The sequence below is a fragment of the Cupressus sempervirens genome, chromosome 7, assembly GCF_028749045.1.
Source record: "Cupressus sempervirens isolate cs-2001-9-10 chromosome 7, ASM2874904v1, whole genome shotgun sequence".
Classification (NCBI taxonomy): Eukaryota; Viridiplantae; Streptophyta; class Pinopsida; order Cupressales; family Cupressaceae; genus Cupressus; species Cupressus sempervirens.
The window spans coordinates 747,839,360-747,856,588 of record NC_143124.1 but is presented as its reverse complement, the minus strand read 5'-3'; the positions used below and the strand labels follow the sequence as shown (position 1 = coordinate 747,856,588).

The window sequence follows — 17,229 nt, the reverse complement described above, 5'->3', positions numbered from 1 at the left end:
AGGTAAGGAAAACAAGGTGGCAGATGCCCTAAGGCGAAGAAGGCACATCTCGGCGATAACTACTGTAAACTTCAAGTTGAGGGATCAAATTTTACAACACCTGGAGCATGATGAGTTTTACATAGAAATCAGCTTGGCTCTTATCAGAGATCCGCAAGATCCTAAGTATTCAAAGTTTAGCCTAGAGGAGGATGGATTATTAAGATACCACCACAAAATCTATGTACCCAACGACCCTGAACTCTGAAGACAAATTTTAGGAGAATTTCACTTAGCTCCATATTCAGGACATCCGAGAGTAACGAAAATGTTCTCTGATATAAAACCTTTATATTTCTGGAAAGGGATGAAAAGGGAGATAATCAAGTTTGTAGCAGGATGTTTGGAATGCCAAAGAGTAAAGGTAGAACATCGGTACCCAGCAGGTCTGTTACACCCAAATGAAGTACCCCAGTGGAAATGGCAGGTAATATCCATGGATTTTGTACAAAGGTTACCTATGACCCGAAATCGACACAATACTATTTTGGTCGTGGTTAACAGATTGACTAAGGTTGCTCATTTCATACCAGGGAATTTATCTGATGAAGCACCCAAAATTGCCCATAAGTTCATAAAAGAAATCTTCGGGTTGCACGGAATTCCGGAGAAAATTATTTCAATTAGGGATGCTAGGATAACTTCCAGATTCTGGCAAACATTATTTACAACATTGGGTACCAAATTGAATGTTAGTTCAGCCTATCATCCTAAGACTGATGGTCAAACAGAACGAGTAAATCAAGTATTAGAAGATCTCCTAAGAGTATACTGTATGGACCGACAGTACCAATGGGAAACATACTTACCCCTAGTAAAATTTGCATATAATAACTCTTATCAGTCCACCATAAGAATGGCTCCTTTTGAGGCTTTGTATGGTCGTAAGTGCAGAACTCCAGTGAGTTGGAATCGATTGAAAGATAGAATCATTGTCAGGCCTGAAATGCTTCAGGAGATGGAGGAACAAGTACTCCAGATTCATCAAAGGTTAAAGGAAGCAAACGAAAGACAGAAGAGTTATGCTGATGCCAAAAGAGCACCCAGAGAATTCTCAATAGGGGACAAAGTGTTATTAAGGGTTAAGCCTCAGAAAAGTACTATCAAATTTGGCAAGAATGCTAAGTTAGCCCCGAGATATGTAGGACCCTTTGAAGTTTTGGAGGTTGTTAACCTAGTGGCTTACAAGATTGCTTTACCACCAGCCCTTGTCAGGATGCATGACGTCTTCCATGTGTCATATCTTAAAAAGTATATTACCTACCATAAACATATGATTGATTGGAAATTACTGCAAGTGTGAGAACCAGGAGTGGTAGAGGTAAGACCGCTCAGAATACTCGAGATACATAAGCTACACTTACGAAATCGAGAAGTAATGCAGTGCAAGGTCCAGTGGGACCAATATGCTAAAGATAATGCCACCTAAGAGGATTAACATGATATTTTTCGAAGATATCCCTACCTTTTCTCTAAGATTGAAAACTGAATATTTCTTTTCTTTTCATATAACTGATTAAGTACTACTTAAATTTGCTATTATTTTCATCGAGCAAGATGAAAAATCTAAGGGGGTGGGTATGTTACATCCCAAATTTTTGCCCTAAATTTTTATTTTATTTTGATCATAGTCGTTGGATTAACAAATTACTATCATGTAAAGAGAGTTAGTTAATTATAGCCGTTGCATCAATTTATTTCTTCCTGATCATGTGAAGTGAGTTAGTTAATTATAGCCATTGTATCAATTTATTTCTTCCTGATCATGTAAAGTGAGTTAGTTAATTATAGCCATTGTATCAATTTATTTCTTCCTAATCATGTGAAATGAGTTAGTTGAATTATATATGTTGTATCAACTGATAATGAGATATTTTCATGACCATGTGAAATGAGTTAGTTATTTAGACGTTGATGAAATCTCTAACGGTCACTAGATGATCGGCAATGGTTTTGAATTAGCAATTAACATATCTTGAATTAACGTCTTGGCAAGAATGTTTGTTTGAGTGATTGCAGAAAGAAGACTGAAAAGAGAGGAAGCATTGCTAAATGGAGTCATCGGAAAGGGATGGTCGAATGGTCCAGTCATCAGATTCGACAGGTTTGACCTAAAACTACCTTGACAAGGTTATTAGGATTTGACATGTTACATGGTGGAACCGCATGAGCTACAAAAGGAACATCATAATAAATAATATAAATTAAACATAATTCATACCTTTAAAGAATTATCAATGAATTTATTATTTAATCATTATTATACACTCTCAAATACGAACATATGTATATAAAAATAAGGTGACACCAATACATTATAAATTATAATCTAATGATGCCACCTTATCAATACATACACATGAACGTAGATAAGGATGCATAATAATAACTCTTTAACTTCTTATTTTCTTTATTTTCTTTCCCTCCTTCTCTTTAATCGTTTTGAATAGCATTCGAATGGATTCTTGTAACTAAAGGAAGTCGTAGAGTCAAGCTTTTCTATTTTTTTATAGAGTCTCATAATCATATCACAGCACACTCTCTTCATTCTTCCTCTTTGCTATTGGTGGATCTCTAATGACTGAGATTAATTCCGACTGAAATTACTGCTCTCTCGTTCTTCTCCATATCACCTTCACGTTACTTGTCCAAGGGAATCAGAAAAAGTAGCGCAATCCATTCTCCCAACCTCAAAGCATTCCGAAATATAACAGAAGTGTCACGTAAGATTACTGTCGAACCACGTTTTTCCTTTTGTATTCCTTCATAATGCTAAGTCTATCGAGTTTCATGTAGAACACAAAAACCAAATTCATATACCACCGAAACTTGTGTGTATTTCTTTTCATATTATCGCACCAGTCATGTATCCTTTGTGCCCTTGATGTATAGAATCCATAACATTGATGCCTATTTATTTCAAACCGAATTCAAGGGGATATTATATAGATTTTAGAATATGGAATCTGTCAATTTATATCATTGATGTTACTTAATCATGATAGTGTATCAATCATGTGTAAACAATTATCTCAGCTCAGAATTTATTACACCCATTTATATCACACAGAGATGAAAATGATATCATGTAATCCGAACACCAAGGAATTCACCGGCAATGTTGCCATTATAGGTGAAGAGGTGTAAAGCAAAAGCAATGGATACAAACTCGCAAGCACCTAGGAATCACCGGCATGGTAGCCTAAAATAGTGAGGAGGTGTAGAGAGTCTACACAAATAGGAATGGAAACATATCAAATAAATATTATGCTAAAAACTATAATAGCTCATGCATGTTCCGGTTATGTAATATGTTGTCAAGTCAAGTGGTGGAGATCGGGTTTGTAGACCCAACTTGAAATCCTTTACCAGGGTAGAGATTAGGCAGATATGCCGAACATGTGATCTTTGTTGTTTGTCCAGATGCTCCAATTATCTTGGAGAATAACTGTTGGGCCACTCAACCCACCTGATTACTCAGATGCTGGGCTTATAAACATCCCAAGCCCGACCCCAAGGTAGGGAGGGTCGTTCTATTAATTTAGGATGAGTGGGGATAAGTAATGGTCCACGGTTGGGAGGTTAAGCCTATGTCAATGCTTCTCCTCTCACCAATGCCGAGGCTTGGACAATGAGATGAATGGACTCTTTCATATTTGTTGTATGTTTCTTTTACCTTTAATCCTTAGATGAATAGATAGATATTTTAATTTCTAGATGGAGAAAACATTTACTTTTATGTTGAGTAAGCATTTTAGTTTATATAATTATCCATTATTTTATTTTCAATTGAATATGTTAGAAGTAGATAAATTGTTAGCAATGCATAAATAGTTCCTTTTGTTTCTCATGAAATCAGCTGAATATGAAATACAATTAGAGTTTCTTTTAGTTATAATCAGTTGGTAGAAATCATTGTCATGTGAAACGGAATCAGTTACTTATAAAATTATATTGATATGAGATTAAAATTTGTAATGAAAATTCATATGTTACAACAAGTTAGTCCTTCATCCCTACCTTCTTTATAAAGGAGTGGAATTTTGGGCATGAACAAGAAAATGGATTCCTCTAAGGGTGGCAGAATCCACTACTCTTAAGAGGAATTTTCCTCTTGTCTCTCATTTTTCCTCCATACTCAATATTTCATAAAGCCTGCCCGATCACTTAAGTCCTCCATTTCATTGATCACCTCTCAATTTTGGTGGCCTCAAATCATGCTTTCATGCCATAAATACACAAAGCAGAAATCAAGGGGTAGAGAGGAATTTTGATTCCTCACTTCAACTCAATTTCCACCTCAAGAAACTCAGCCCAATTAATCTTGATTTCTCATTCTTAGGATCAGATTGCCCTCAAATAGTGTTTTGTTAAAGTTTAAGGGCCTCAAATTTACATTTAATAAACTTCTTTTATGGGCAAAATTTGGGCCTGGGCAAGGAATTTGGATTCCTCGAGAATTGGTAGATCCCTCCATGCCTAGAGGAAACACCTCTTGCACTTTGTTTCAGCTTCTTACCTCAAACTTCTCCTTCTGGAATTCTTCATTGATTCATTGTCTCCCCATTCATCTGCAGTTTTAAGGAATTTGGTTGAGTTTGACTATGTTTCATGCAAGGCAGACAAGGAGACATGGGGAAGAATTTTTAATTGTTTCACTTCAAACTTCTCAAATTTGCAAACTCCACATAAGAACTCGCCAATGCCTTGACATCCTCTATAATTTTCAAGTTCATTACTCTCCATTTCATGAAGTTTGGGGCTGCATCCATGATTTTTGTCAATCTAAGGTCAAGGCAGAAATAGAGGTATTGAGAGGAATTTAGATTCCTCAAGACCAGGCAGATTCTGCCTTGCCTTGACAAATTTTCTTCTTGGCCCTTTCAACCATCTCACTTGCACTCCGTGAACTCTCCAACTACTGGCTTCTGTCCTTAGTGATTTTTCCTCCATTATGCCTTCACCTCTGCCTTTAATTGTCTCCAATATGGAGGCAAAAATTAGGAGGTGGAGACGAATTTTCTCTCCCTCGTATTTCAATCACTTCTATTTTGTCCAACGACCTTGATCCCACCTCAAAATCACAGCCTTTATGCCAAAATGAAATTGTCTCACCCATAGGATGCCCTTTCAAGGCCAAACTTGAGGGCAGTATTAGAGGTGTGAGAGGAATTTTAATTCATCTAGAACTGGTGGATTACCCCATGCTCAATGGAATTTTCCTCTTGGACATGCATTTTCCTCACTTCTTTATGCAGCTTCGAATTCATTTACCTTGCCCTCAAGCTCTCTTTTCATAGCAATCTAACTCTTCATTACATTTCTAAGGTAATATTGATGATTCTTTCAATCTGAATTTAGCCCGATCAAGTATGATTTCATGCATTTCTCTACTTTTTTTCACCCTGATTCTCACCTTTCTTTCCACACTTTGATCTCAAAACAATGCCACTTGCTCATTGAACTCCTTAAAAACTCACCTAAGTGCAAGTTTGAGGGGGAGGAGAAATTTAAAGCGACCAAAGGAGGGCATAAATTTAGCATGTCAGAGGAATTTGGATTCCTTTGAAGCCAGCGCAATCCGCCATGCCCAAAGGAATTTCCTCTTTGACAACTTCTCAAGTTTTCTCATTAACTTGGACTTGGAGCTCGCTTTTGCAAGGGGTGGAATATTGAGGGGGTCAGCGAAATTGATTCTCCTTTGAAGTTGGTCAAATCCACCATGCCCAAAGGAATTTCTCTTTGCACCTTGTCTACACAACCATTTTTCAGTTCAAAGGGTGGTAGGATTTATATAAAATATAACATTTAAATTAATATAAATATTATCACAATTTTTGAAATAGGTTTCAACTTCATAGGAGTTATAATAAAGATTCTAGATTTGAATAGTTTTTGAAAAATCTAGACTTGGCCAAATTTCAGGATTCAGCACTCCTTCAGCAGTGTTACCTCCCACAACCTTTCCTGACTTTCTAAGGTGAATTTGAAACTTCTACAAGGACTTTCTAATAATTATAATTCATTTCATCACAAATCTCTTGGTCTCAACTCCATATCTTTGACTAGTTTACCCCATCTCTCGCTCATATCCTCGCAAACTTGACTCCAATAGGCCAAAATTGCTCAACCTTATCTCTTCAGCTCAAAGACATGAAAATTGCTACCAAGACCAACTAAGACCGCCACTCCTACTACTAAAGCAAAAAAGAGCGGGACCCCATTTGTAAAGGGGCGATGGTGTGAAAACCTCACAACAAGCGCCACCAAACCCAAAATACAAAATGAAAATGGCAATGCTTCAGTTCAACTCCTTCACGTGCCCCTTCCAAGCAAGTACAATTGGTATTAACAAGGTATGGCCCTTAAATATCTTTTTGAACATCAAGCAGTAACATAAGAGGGCATATAAATCCCCACCATATAAGAACTTCAAGTAATATGACCTGTTGGAAAAGTATAGCTAGCAAGCTCATATAATATGGTCCACTCACAACTCCAAACACTTCCCAGAGGTTGAATGACTCACACACATTCAACATCAGTGACATTTTGTGAAACTGAACCCATCAAGAACATCAAAATACCTCCATCTTAAACAACTGAAAATAACACTTCACCTAGGCCCTGTTTGGTTATAGGAATTGGGTGGGAATAGGAAAATCTAAATAACCGTGTTTGCCAATTTGACGTTTGTTTGCAAAATACAAAATTGGAATTAGAATTCGTCTATCCTAATTTGATCCCAAAATGAGCATAGAGGAATTCCTAAAATAATGTAGAATAAGAATAGCTTATTCTTATTCCAATTTTTAATAAACCCAATTTGATGGGTTGTTGGGTCCGTGACTTTGTTGTTTGATTGTATTTTGCCACTCAAATGCATTTTTGGGAGTATTTTCTCCATTCATCATAAAATATAATCCAGGTCAACATTATTTAAAATTTAGTGTGTTTTTTCAAATGACAAAAAAGACTAATATCAGATTTGATATCTTTTCTAAACTTTCATAAAATTATCTTTACAGATAAATCATGTGTTTAGTCTTATAATTAAAACTATGCTAAAAGATCATTTAAATATCATATTAAAGATCTCAACTTATTTGTATTTTTTCTTTTCTTTAATATATTTAAAAATAAACTGATTTTAGTTTTGATCTTATACATACTAGAATAATTTGATTTAATTTAGAATTAAATTTATAATATGCAATATAATATGGCCTTTCAATTTCGATGAATTTCAAAGGTTGTGGTATATCTTTCACTTATAAAGTCAATTTAAAAAATAAAATAAAGGCTAATTAAAATAATTTGACTTTTAAAAAATTAATAGAAAAGCCAATTTTTATAAATAAAAAATCTTGTTCATTTAAAATATTACCAAACTAAAAAATATAATTTAATTATTAAAATTTTAAAACAAAACTTATTCCAATTCCTATTTCAATTGTTGCAACCAAACATAGAATATGCATCTTTCGACTCCTCTTCCGGGTCAACCAAACAGGTCCGAATGATATTCCAAAACTTATTTTAAGAATGCACGAATACCAGAAGAGAGCTTATTCCAGTATAGATGAATGTTGCATTCGTCAACTCTTGCAGCCAAACGGACCCTTGCAGACTTAAATGTGATCTATGTATAAAGCTACCCAAACCAACTAGGGGCAGTTTTGTCGCTGAAACCATTATTTTCAAGAGGATTTTCATTCTCAATAAAATTGAAGATGAACAAAGGTTTTTTGTGAAGTAGAAACAAATACAATAAAAAGGCTAACTTCAACAATCAGCTGTAGACCTTCTTTCATAACATTCTAAAAGGAAAATAATAAAAATAAATCAACTAAGCTGTGAAAAGCATCATAATGAGACAAATATGATATACCAATATGCCATAATGTCACTAAAAACGTAGGATGAAAAAAGCACTTTGTGATTCTCTTAAAATATCATGCTTCTACAAAAAGTTTGGAGAGCTCCCAAAAGGTTTCATTGCATTCTCAAAGTATCATAGGGCTTACCAAGACCATTTGAACTTGCTGTCATGAGCATAAGTTATAACCACTGCTTGACCAATCCTGTGCTCTCCAAGAAGTTTGGAATTCTCCCTTGCCGACTAAAAAGTACTTTGTGATTCTCTAAAAATAGCTTGCTTCTACAAAAAGTTTGGAGAGCTCTCAAAAGGTTGCATTGCATTCTCAAAGCATCATAGGGGTCACCAAGACCATTTGAACTTGCTGCCATGAGCATAAGTTATAACCACTGCTTGACCAATCCTGTGCTCTCCAAGAAGTTTGGAATTCTCCCTTGCTGACTAACTAGCCTGTAAGAAAACTTAGAAAAGTAGGCTGATTGTTCTTAAACTGATTAACAAGGTTGCATGGGTACGTGGGTACGGGAACGGGAACGGGTACGGGAGCGGGTACGGGTACGCATATTTTTCAAAATAGGGGACGGGGGTACGTGTGTAAGCCTAATTTTTTCTATATAATTAATATTTTATAGAAAATATAAAAATCAAAATATCTGTCATGAGTCATGACATTGAGCATTCAAAACAAGAAATTTGAAAATATAAGCCATAAGTCAAATATATATATATATGCTATTGCTGAATGTTTAAAGTATTTTTCATAATTGGGGATGGAGGTACTTGGGTATGTCAAACTTAAAAATTACACTTTTATATTTATAAAAAATCTGATTTTATGAGTCATGACGATGGTTTTTCAAAACAAGAACAGTGATAAAGTTTGCAAATGTAATGTACTGTTTTCAGTTTCAGATTTGCTATATGTTTGAAATAATAATACATGATAAATGCTTAGATGCATAACAAAGAAGGCAGACTTTAAACATGAACAAGAAGATCCTAAACCATATGACAATGACATATTGCAAATGATAAACTTTTAACTTGAACAGTGATAAAGTTTATTGTTAATGAGTATCAAAGTTTCAAACTGATTTGGTATTGAATTAAGTTTGATAAACAACAAGCTAATACAAAAACAAAAAACCAAAAAAAAAAAATCAGAATCTTAATCAAGGTCCTTAGCTATGATGCTCTCCACCGAGTACCCAGTACGTGGGATACGTGTACCCGGTACTTGGGTACGTGGGTACGAGTACCAGGGGTGTGGGTACGAGTACCCATGCAACCTTGCTGATTAAGCTTAAAAGGGGGCATCACAGACTGTACAGAAGTACACCAGAAAATTTAAACTTAACTCATAGGTTTCTTCTACAGGGGCCCCTGACTTGCTTATCAAGTACATGGGAGGTTCCTGAAAAAACAAAAAGTGCATGGGAGCTTTGCACACATATTTGAAAAGACAAATAAACCTTCTTGAGCCCAATTCAATGGACGATACACTGATCAAGGACAAAATAATTCAAATGAAGAAAGGACAGCCTTTGAGAAGGGGACATTACAAACTGTGCAGGAGCACACCAAAAAATTTAGAGATTAATTGATAGGATTCTTCTACAAGGGCCCCTGATTTGCTTATCAAGTACATGGGAGATTATTGAAAAAACAAAATGTGCATGGGATCTTTGCACACATATTTGTAAATACAAATATATCTTCTTGAGCCCAATTCAATGGATGATGCAGCGGTCAAGGCTGAATGCCTTCAATATCTAAGAACAACAATGATCATTGGTCTTATAAGAATTATGTGGGTACGAAGTTCTGTAAAAAAGAAGTATTGGAGTCATGCTAATCCAGACTATGCAAAGAAGTATCCATTAAATCATTGAAAGCATTGTAAAATTCATGGCCATACTAAAAATAATTGTTGGAAGTTGCATCCAAAACTTCATTCTTGATAGAAGGAGAAGCAAATTGAAGGCAAGAAAAGCATAGCAACCAAAATTGAAGAAGTTCATGTCACTTTAAGTGCGGAGAAAAGCAAGCTTAGGTGGTCCACCAAAGAATATTCAGCATAAGAGCAAGCACATGAAAAACTTCATTTCTTTTGAAAGACTCTGTTCTTGATGCACACATTTGATTTTGAGCAGTAAGAATGTCCTTTGGGGGATATTGTTGTTAGTAGATGGAACCCAAAAGAAACAAAAAGAAAACATAAGAAAGTTCTCAGTTTTTTGGTATAAGAGTATACAGAAGACAAAATAAAGCAGCAGTTACTACAAGGAAGCGTACACAGCAGCTCCAGATAGAGGATACCTTACATCTTGAAGAGAGCATTACAGAGAAGCTCCAAAAAGAGCATGCACATCAGCAAGCTAGCTTTTCGTAATATTTGGTAATCAATTTGTAAACATTTTTTATAAGTTTTTAATATGAAATGAAAATATATTCTCCCGGCTAAACATGGTCTCTCTTAATTAATGATATTTGATTTCCACAATCCATAATGCTAACTGTTGCTATTTCTGGATTCGAATGTGTGAGAGTTTCTTCCATCAATCGATCCCAGGAACAGCAACAATTAGTGCTCTCTCCTACAATCTCATTGGTCATATTGGTCTTGGAGAAAAGTTGAAGTCCAAAATAACTTAAGTCTGCATAGCTTAGATGCCAGAGCCTAGAAGGGCTTTTGATGACACTCTCGAAGGCTGCTTGTTGAGGTGTTGTTGTACAACTTGTACTTTTCATGTGCATGGAAGGAGAAGCTACAAACATTAGTGAGAAAACAACTCCATAGAGAAAATATCCGATCATTTGTCATTTGGATTGCTGCAATCTTGTTTAAGAACTCCCATATTTCTCAAAATGATGCACTCTCCATTTTCCTTCAGAACTCTATAGCCTTTTTGTAGTAGCTGTCCAACACTCAAGATTCATGTTTTATACCTAGGGCATAATAAAAAATCTCTATTTCTCTTTTGTCACCATTTGGTGAGGATCGTAATGTACCACTTCCCAACATGAAGATCCTTTAATGAAGTAATGATTATGTCCAGTGACTCATCCATCATGAAACAGTGTCAGTCATTGTTATAATTTAGTTATTTATCAAGTCCAACCGCTATAAAACCATGTTCGAACCGTATCTGTTGTAACAAGAATCATTTTCTGCACATCACTAAACACCCACATTTTAAAAAGGTACATTGTAACTTCCTATTATCCTGATTCAAGCGTCCTCCCTATATAGCGATAACAGACTCAACATCCATTGGGCATGCCCCAAGCTGAAATTGGTCTCACTGTTAATATGGCTTAGTGGATATAGAGAGGAATTGGCTTCGAATGAATTCTCGATTAAAAATTAGCTTTAACATGACAAAAACCCCTCCCCAAGGCATGTGCTTCAAAACCCTCTGATCCATGGAAAACTACGTGCTCGACAGCTGCTCCGCTCTACTCATCAATTCGAGGCCATTTGCTGATCCACTGTCTTCAGGTCATTTATGCACTCTCTTCTCATCGACAATTAAAAGTTATTCATAAGCTCCACCGACCGCAGGTCACTGAAACACTCTCTTCCCATGAATGGTTTGCGGCTATATATTAATTCCACCTAATTCAGGTTATTTATACACTCAACTGACAAGATTATCAGAGTGAACTTTCTAAAACAAACTTCTGTAGCATAACTAAGTTTGTTAAAAGTGAAATGGTGAAGATACCCAATCTGTATAACTCATCCGTCATTATAATCAGATAAAAAGGCAGGCACGTAAGAGGGAAAAAAATTCAAGTCTATTCAATTATGACAGTTTCAAAAAAGTAAAAGCATACCTGGCAACTGATAGTTTCATTGGGGCCAATCTTTGCATTGCCATAAGGGTAAAGTTTCAGGTCAACAATATCAATAAGCCCATCTGTAAAGAACTTGTCGAGGTAATTAACTACGAAATTTGCACTGTAGGGGCATAGGGACTCGTAGTAGAGTTCCACTAATACTTTTTCGGCTTCTCCTGTCACACACCAGGCTGTTACAGATATAAGGAACAAAATAATTAGCATGTTCCTGCTACTAATAAGTGCCTGCTTCTTGATACCCATTTCCAAATTTTGGTTTGTATAAGGGGCTGAGCTAAAAATAACTTCGGGCGGGTATTTAAAAAGACACAAGATCTCGCTCGAGAGTCTGCGCGACTTCTGAAGAGGATTTGTCCGATTCTGTTCAGTTTTGAAGCCAATTGTATAGTTCTGTGAGTAAAAACAAAGATCCTGCTCTTCTGAACAATTTCTTTATTGGCAGAGAAGCAGTAGGGCATTATTACCAACGGTCTTAAATAAACCAGGCATCATAGACATTGAGGTAGAAATAGACCGTTCCGTGTTGGTGCTCCACCTATGAATTATCCTCCCCATGGTCGGATTTTAACGTTGACAAGTTTCCTTTTTTTCTCCGTCATTGCTTCACATTAAGATGCTAAACGCAGAAGTATATTGTTCCGATAGATTTAATACTCTACAGTACCCAAATTTTTTTAATTAAATCATACTAGAATTTATCAAATTCATGAGGTTCGAATAGGTATTGAAATGGTTTTTTTCTCATCTTCTTTGCGTGATATTTATAACTAAACGCAGAAGTATATTGTTTCGATGGATTTAATGCTCTGCAGTACTCAAATTTTTAAAATTAAATCATATTAGAATTTATCAAATTCATGAGGTTCGAATATGTATTGAAATGGTTTTATCAAATTCATAAGGCACAACACTTGGTGAAGGTTTTGCAAATGGGGTTGCAAGCTTTGGGTTTAACTGTGGAGGAAACTTCGTAGTTAAGCGCGCTCAGGCTGGAGTAGTACTGGGATGGGTGACCTCCCGGGAAGTCCCGGTGCTTCACCCCTGTAAGCATCACCTAGATCCAATGAGTGCTAAGTGTTCCATTTATTCTCATGAGAGATGGATTCATGTTGAATCACTACTCATGAAACATGGGTCATCGAGTTTGACTCAAAAATCACATAGTTAAATCCTGATATTACATCACAATGGTTTTGTTTTTCAATCTTCTTTGCGTGATATTTATAATAGTCGATTTTAAGTATAAAGTTATTAGTGTGGTGGATTGTGGAGTAGGAGGTGAGTGAAGTTTGTGAAGTTGTACATTTAATGATAAAATTTATAATTTGTAAATTTTGACATTACACTAAATAAATTAAAACTTTGATAATTTATTGTAGATGGAAAATAGAATTTTTTATGTTATTTTAAAAAATATTTAAATAATAAATATGTTTTTTGACTTAAATCATATAAATCTAAGATCAACAAATCAAAGAAAAATAATTATGATCGTAATAACATAATAATAATTTTAGCTTATAAAAATGATGTAATAGAATTCGTATGATCGATTTACTCATGACTAAATTATAGATCATTATTTAATTATGAGTTGTCTCATATGTAAAAAAATTAAGTCTTATAATTATTACTTTAATAGTGCTAGAATATTCAACATTTAATAATAACAATGCCATTTCAATAATAATTATACAAAAGTGTCAAAGCTTGATATATGTTTTTCAAAGTTAAATAGCAATGATATCTAAATTTCATATAATATATGTTTTAAAATTATAAAATAATATTGAATTTAAATTAATTTAATTATATAAGTATTTGCTAAAACAAATTATAATTAACTATTAATATATTTATTATTATTATTTTATTAATATCAATGTAAGATTGGAAAATAGTAGCTAGTAAAATATAATATAGTGTAAACTTAAAAAAATAACATTTTACAAATTACAAAAATAAACATCAATGTAAAACTAATAATAAATATATTTAAAATAATAAATATTAAATATTTAACTCTATATTTGAATTCGGTAAGAAAAATAGATAGTGATAATTAATATTGATTAGACATTCATTTGTGAGGTGGAAGATAAAAATGATTGTTTTTTAAAAAAATTAATCCACTTGTCACAAATGTGAAAAAGATAAAGTTGTAATTAATGCATTCATTAATACATAATAGATTTGTTAGAAAAATATTTCTATTTTTGTTGAAGACAATTGAATTTTTTCATTGTCAAAAATAGAATAGTTGAATAGAATGAATGAAAAATGTGATTTATAAAATAATGAAAAATTAGAAAAAGATATAAACATTTGAAGTTTCTTTTAATCTTTTAAATCCTATGAATTGATTGGTCAGTTAAATTGAAAAATTAAATTGAATGTGAATTGAATGAAAACAATAGTATCCTGCAAAAGGCAGGAACTAATAATAATAACTAGCCCTTGCACCAAGTATGGGTGCAAGATATAGCCGATAGGTGAATAAGGTGTCTTATTTGAAAATTTTGTTTGTTAGTTAGAATAGATGGTTGTTTGTTAAAGGCAAATATACTTCACATTTAACAATACCAATTATTATTTGTTTGTAGAATCATTATTGAAAATTCTAAAATTAACTATAACATACACATATAAAGATAGATGACAACTTTAAAGCTTAGCAATTCATAGAGCCATTGCAGAGTACATTTTTCATTCCTATGAGCTTTCTAATGATATTGAAGCAATTGATGTCTATATTAGAACAATTAATATTTATATTAGTGCAAATAATATCCCTAATAGATTATTGAATACAATTTAAAATAGTAATAAAAACTAGCAATACCTTAGAGTACAATAGGTATGTTGAAGATTAAAGAAAGAGTTATGCATCTACTTAACTCTAAATGAACCTTTAACTATTGTAACTCAAAATCTAAACAAAATTCTAACATGGTATAAATCTAAATCATGATCATAACCATAATTCGAAGGAAAATACTTTAACCATAAAACTAACTATAAATCTAACTTGAACCTTATCCTTGACCCTGGTCTTTTAAACATAATCTTAATTCTAACCATGATACACAATTATATAAATTTTAACCCTAACCATGATCATAACCATAATTTTAATACTAATCCTAAATTACAATTCTAATGAAAACTTCCACTCTAACCATAACACTAACCTTTATATAAAACCTAATCATAAACCGAACAATAACATAAACCATAACCTTAACAATAAATAATTGTAAATAAATAAAATTTAATAATATATTATTATAGATTAATTTTAATAAGTAAATTGTTTTAATAAAAAAATTCTAATAACTTTGTTCTAAAAACTATTGTACCAAAACATTTGAGAACATTTTTCTATCAATCAAACTTTTTATTTATACATAAAATAATATAAAACTTCAAAATATTATTTATAAATAATGACTAATTAAAAATTTTAATTATTATTTTAAAATTTATAAATAAAATAAAATTTAGAGTAAATTCAGAATTCTTATTAAAAGCAGAGAGCAAAATAGCTTTAAAATGTCATTATATCAACAAATTTGTATTATGATTTGATTTCAACTTTTTTTTTCCATTTTCCACTCAAAGTGCAATAACGAACAATCACTGTTAAAAGCGTTTAGAAGTCCTATAAATTCCATGGCAACCGATATGTATTAATGAAACCTGTGAACAACTAATCCATGGGAGGCAAAACCGTGACATAAAATCAACATGTTGTCGAAAAGGAGGAGAAAATAAGCCACGATTATTACAGATTTTTAAAAACTAAATATATCTAGGAATGGTTGGGATGTTTTCAATCGTCTTCATTTCATATTGGACATTTTCAACCATAGATGTAATTAAAAACTAATTTGTAAGTTTTAAATTAAGTTGTATTTATTACGCTGAAGGCGTACCTTTACTACCTCATTATTACATCTATAGATGTAATTATGAGGTTGGACAGATACAACTTAATTTAAAACTTACAAATTAGCTTTTAAAGATTGTTGAAATACTATCAAAATATAATTTTGTCATATTAAATAAAATTACTCATATTGTTAATGTTGTTGAACAATAATTTTTTATCTATAACATCTAATATTTTCTAAATTTTCATGGTTTCTCATTTCAAATATATTCAATTTTTAATATTATGATTTAGAAATTATTTATAATATAATTAAAGTTTTTTTTAATCTCATTAAAACTTGGGATAATAGAAACTATTAAAGTATTGTGAAAGGAACATTAAGAATACTACACTAATTACAATAAATGAATTTATTCATAATATATTATTCTATCTCTTTTGAATTATAGCTATATTTAAAATCAAATATTTTAATATTTAAAAAATAGAATCCGAATAATTAAAACTATTTTATTTTATGTGTACAACTTATTGAAAGATTAGAGATATTTCATTTTAAAATTGTAACATTTAACTAATCAATAAATACCACTGATAAATAGTAATATTATAAAATTTATTTCAATTTGGTTTTCATTATAATTTTCTCTTTGTTTATCTTGTTTGAATTTTTTAATAGGATTAGGGTTTGTATTCATAATTTAGAATATAGTACAATATAATTAGTAGAAGGTGTTATAGAGTTTAAGGTTAAAATCTAGTGAAAATTATTGGGTAGAGATTAAAATGTAGTGCAAATTAATAATCATATCAATTGAATACATTTAAATTTTGTTTTCTAATGGACATCGTGAAATGTTGGGAAGAAATATGTACTATGGAAGTACTCCAAAATAATATAGATTAATTAAAAACAAATGTGAGAAATTTGAGAAAAGAACAATGATGCTAAATTTTTTTATTGTATTGATTGATATATCATATAATATAAGGAAGAAAATAAACTAGCACTTGTACCCCGAAGGTTCAAGAGTTACGTCAATTCATGACATCACAATCTTGATTCTAATCTTATAGTTAAATGTGTTATTAATTTACAACTTACAAGCTTACATAAATAATTTATTTTCATAAATTCACATTCTTTATAGACAATAAACTTAGCAAAGACATAAGAACATGCCAAGAACATTTCTATTTATTCATAGCCAAGACAGAATAATAGAAACACAGTATGCTTTATTTAATACAAATATATATACAGAAGCACATTGAAAATAACAAGATAGGCATAAATAGTTTTCCAAGATTTGATGGTTCCACAGTCCTTAGTATTTCGAAAAAAAAGAGCTTTTAGAAATGAATTTGAACTTTAAGATCAGCATTTTGAACTAGTGAATCTCAAAGCTTTCCCAAGCCTGTCATATTACCCAAAAAAATACAATATAAAGTTATTTTCTCATAACAAATTAGAGAAAGAAAAATTTAAGGTTCTAATTGAGTAATGTGGTTGGTTATCATTCATGAAAATAAGGATAAGCAAATAGGATGC

At 32.5% G+C, this 17,229-nt stretch overlaps 1 protein-coding gene across 1 annotated transcript in view; it reads right to left on the bottom strand.

Annotated features, from left to right (window-relative positions):
- Positions 1 to 12,230, bottom strand: part of LOC149549423 (gamma-interferon-responsive lysosomal thiol protein-like) — a 176,828-nt gene extending 164,598 nt beyond the window's left edge. Inside the window, exon 1 of the mRNA XM_089792806.1 lies at positions 11,759 to 12,230. Coding sequence (XP_089648932.1) covers positions 11,759 to 12,025 — 267 coding nt within the window. The 5' untranslated portion in view covers positions 12,026 to 12,230. The remainder of the gene's footprint in view (positions 1 to 11,758) is intronic.
- Between the last annotated feature and the right edge of the window lie 4,999 nt (positions 12,231 to 17,229).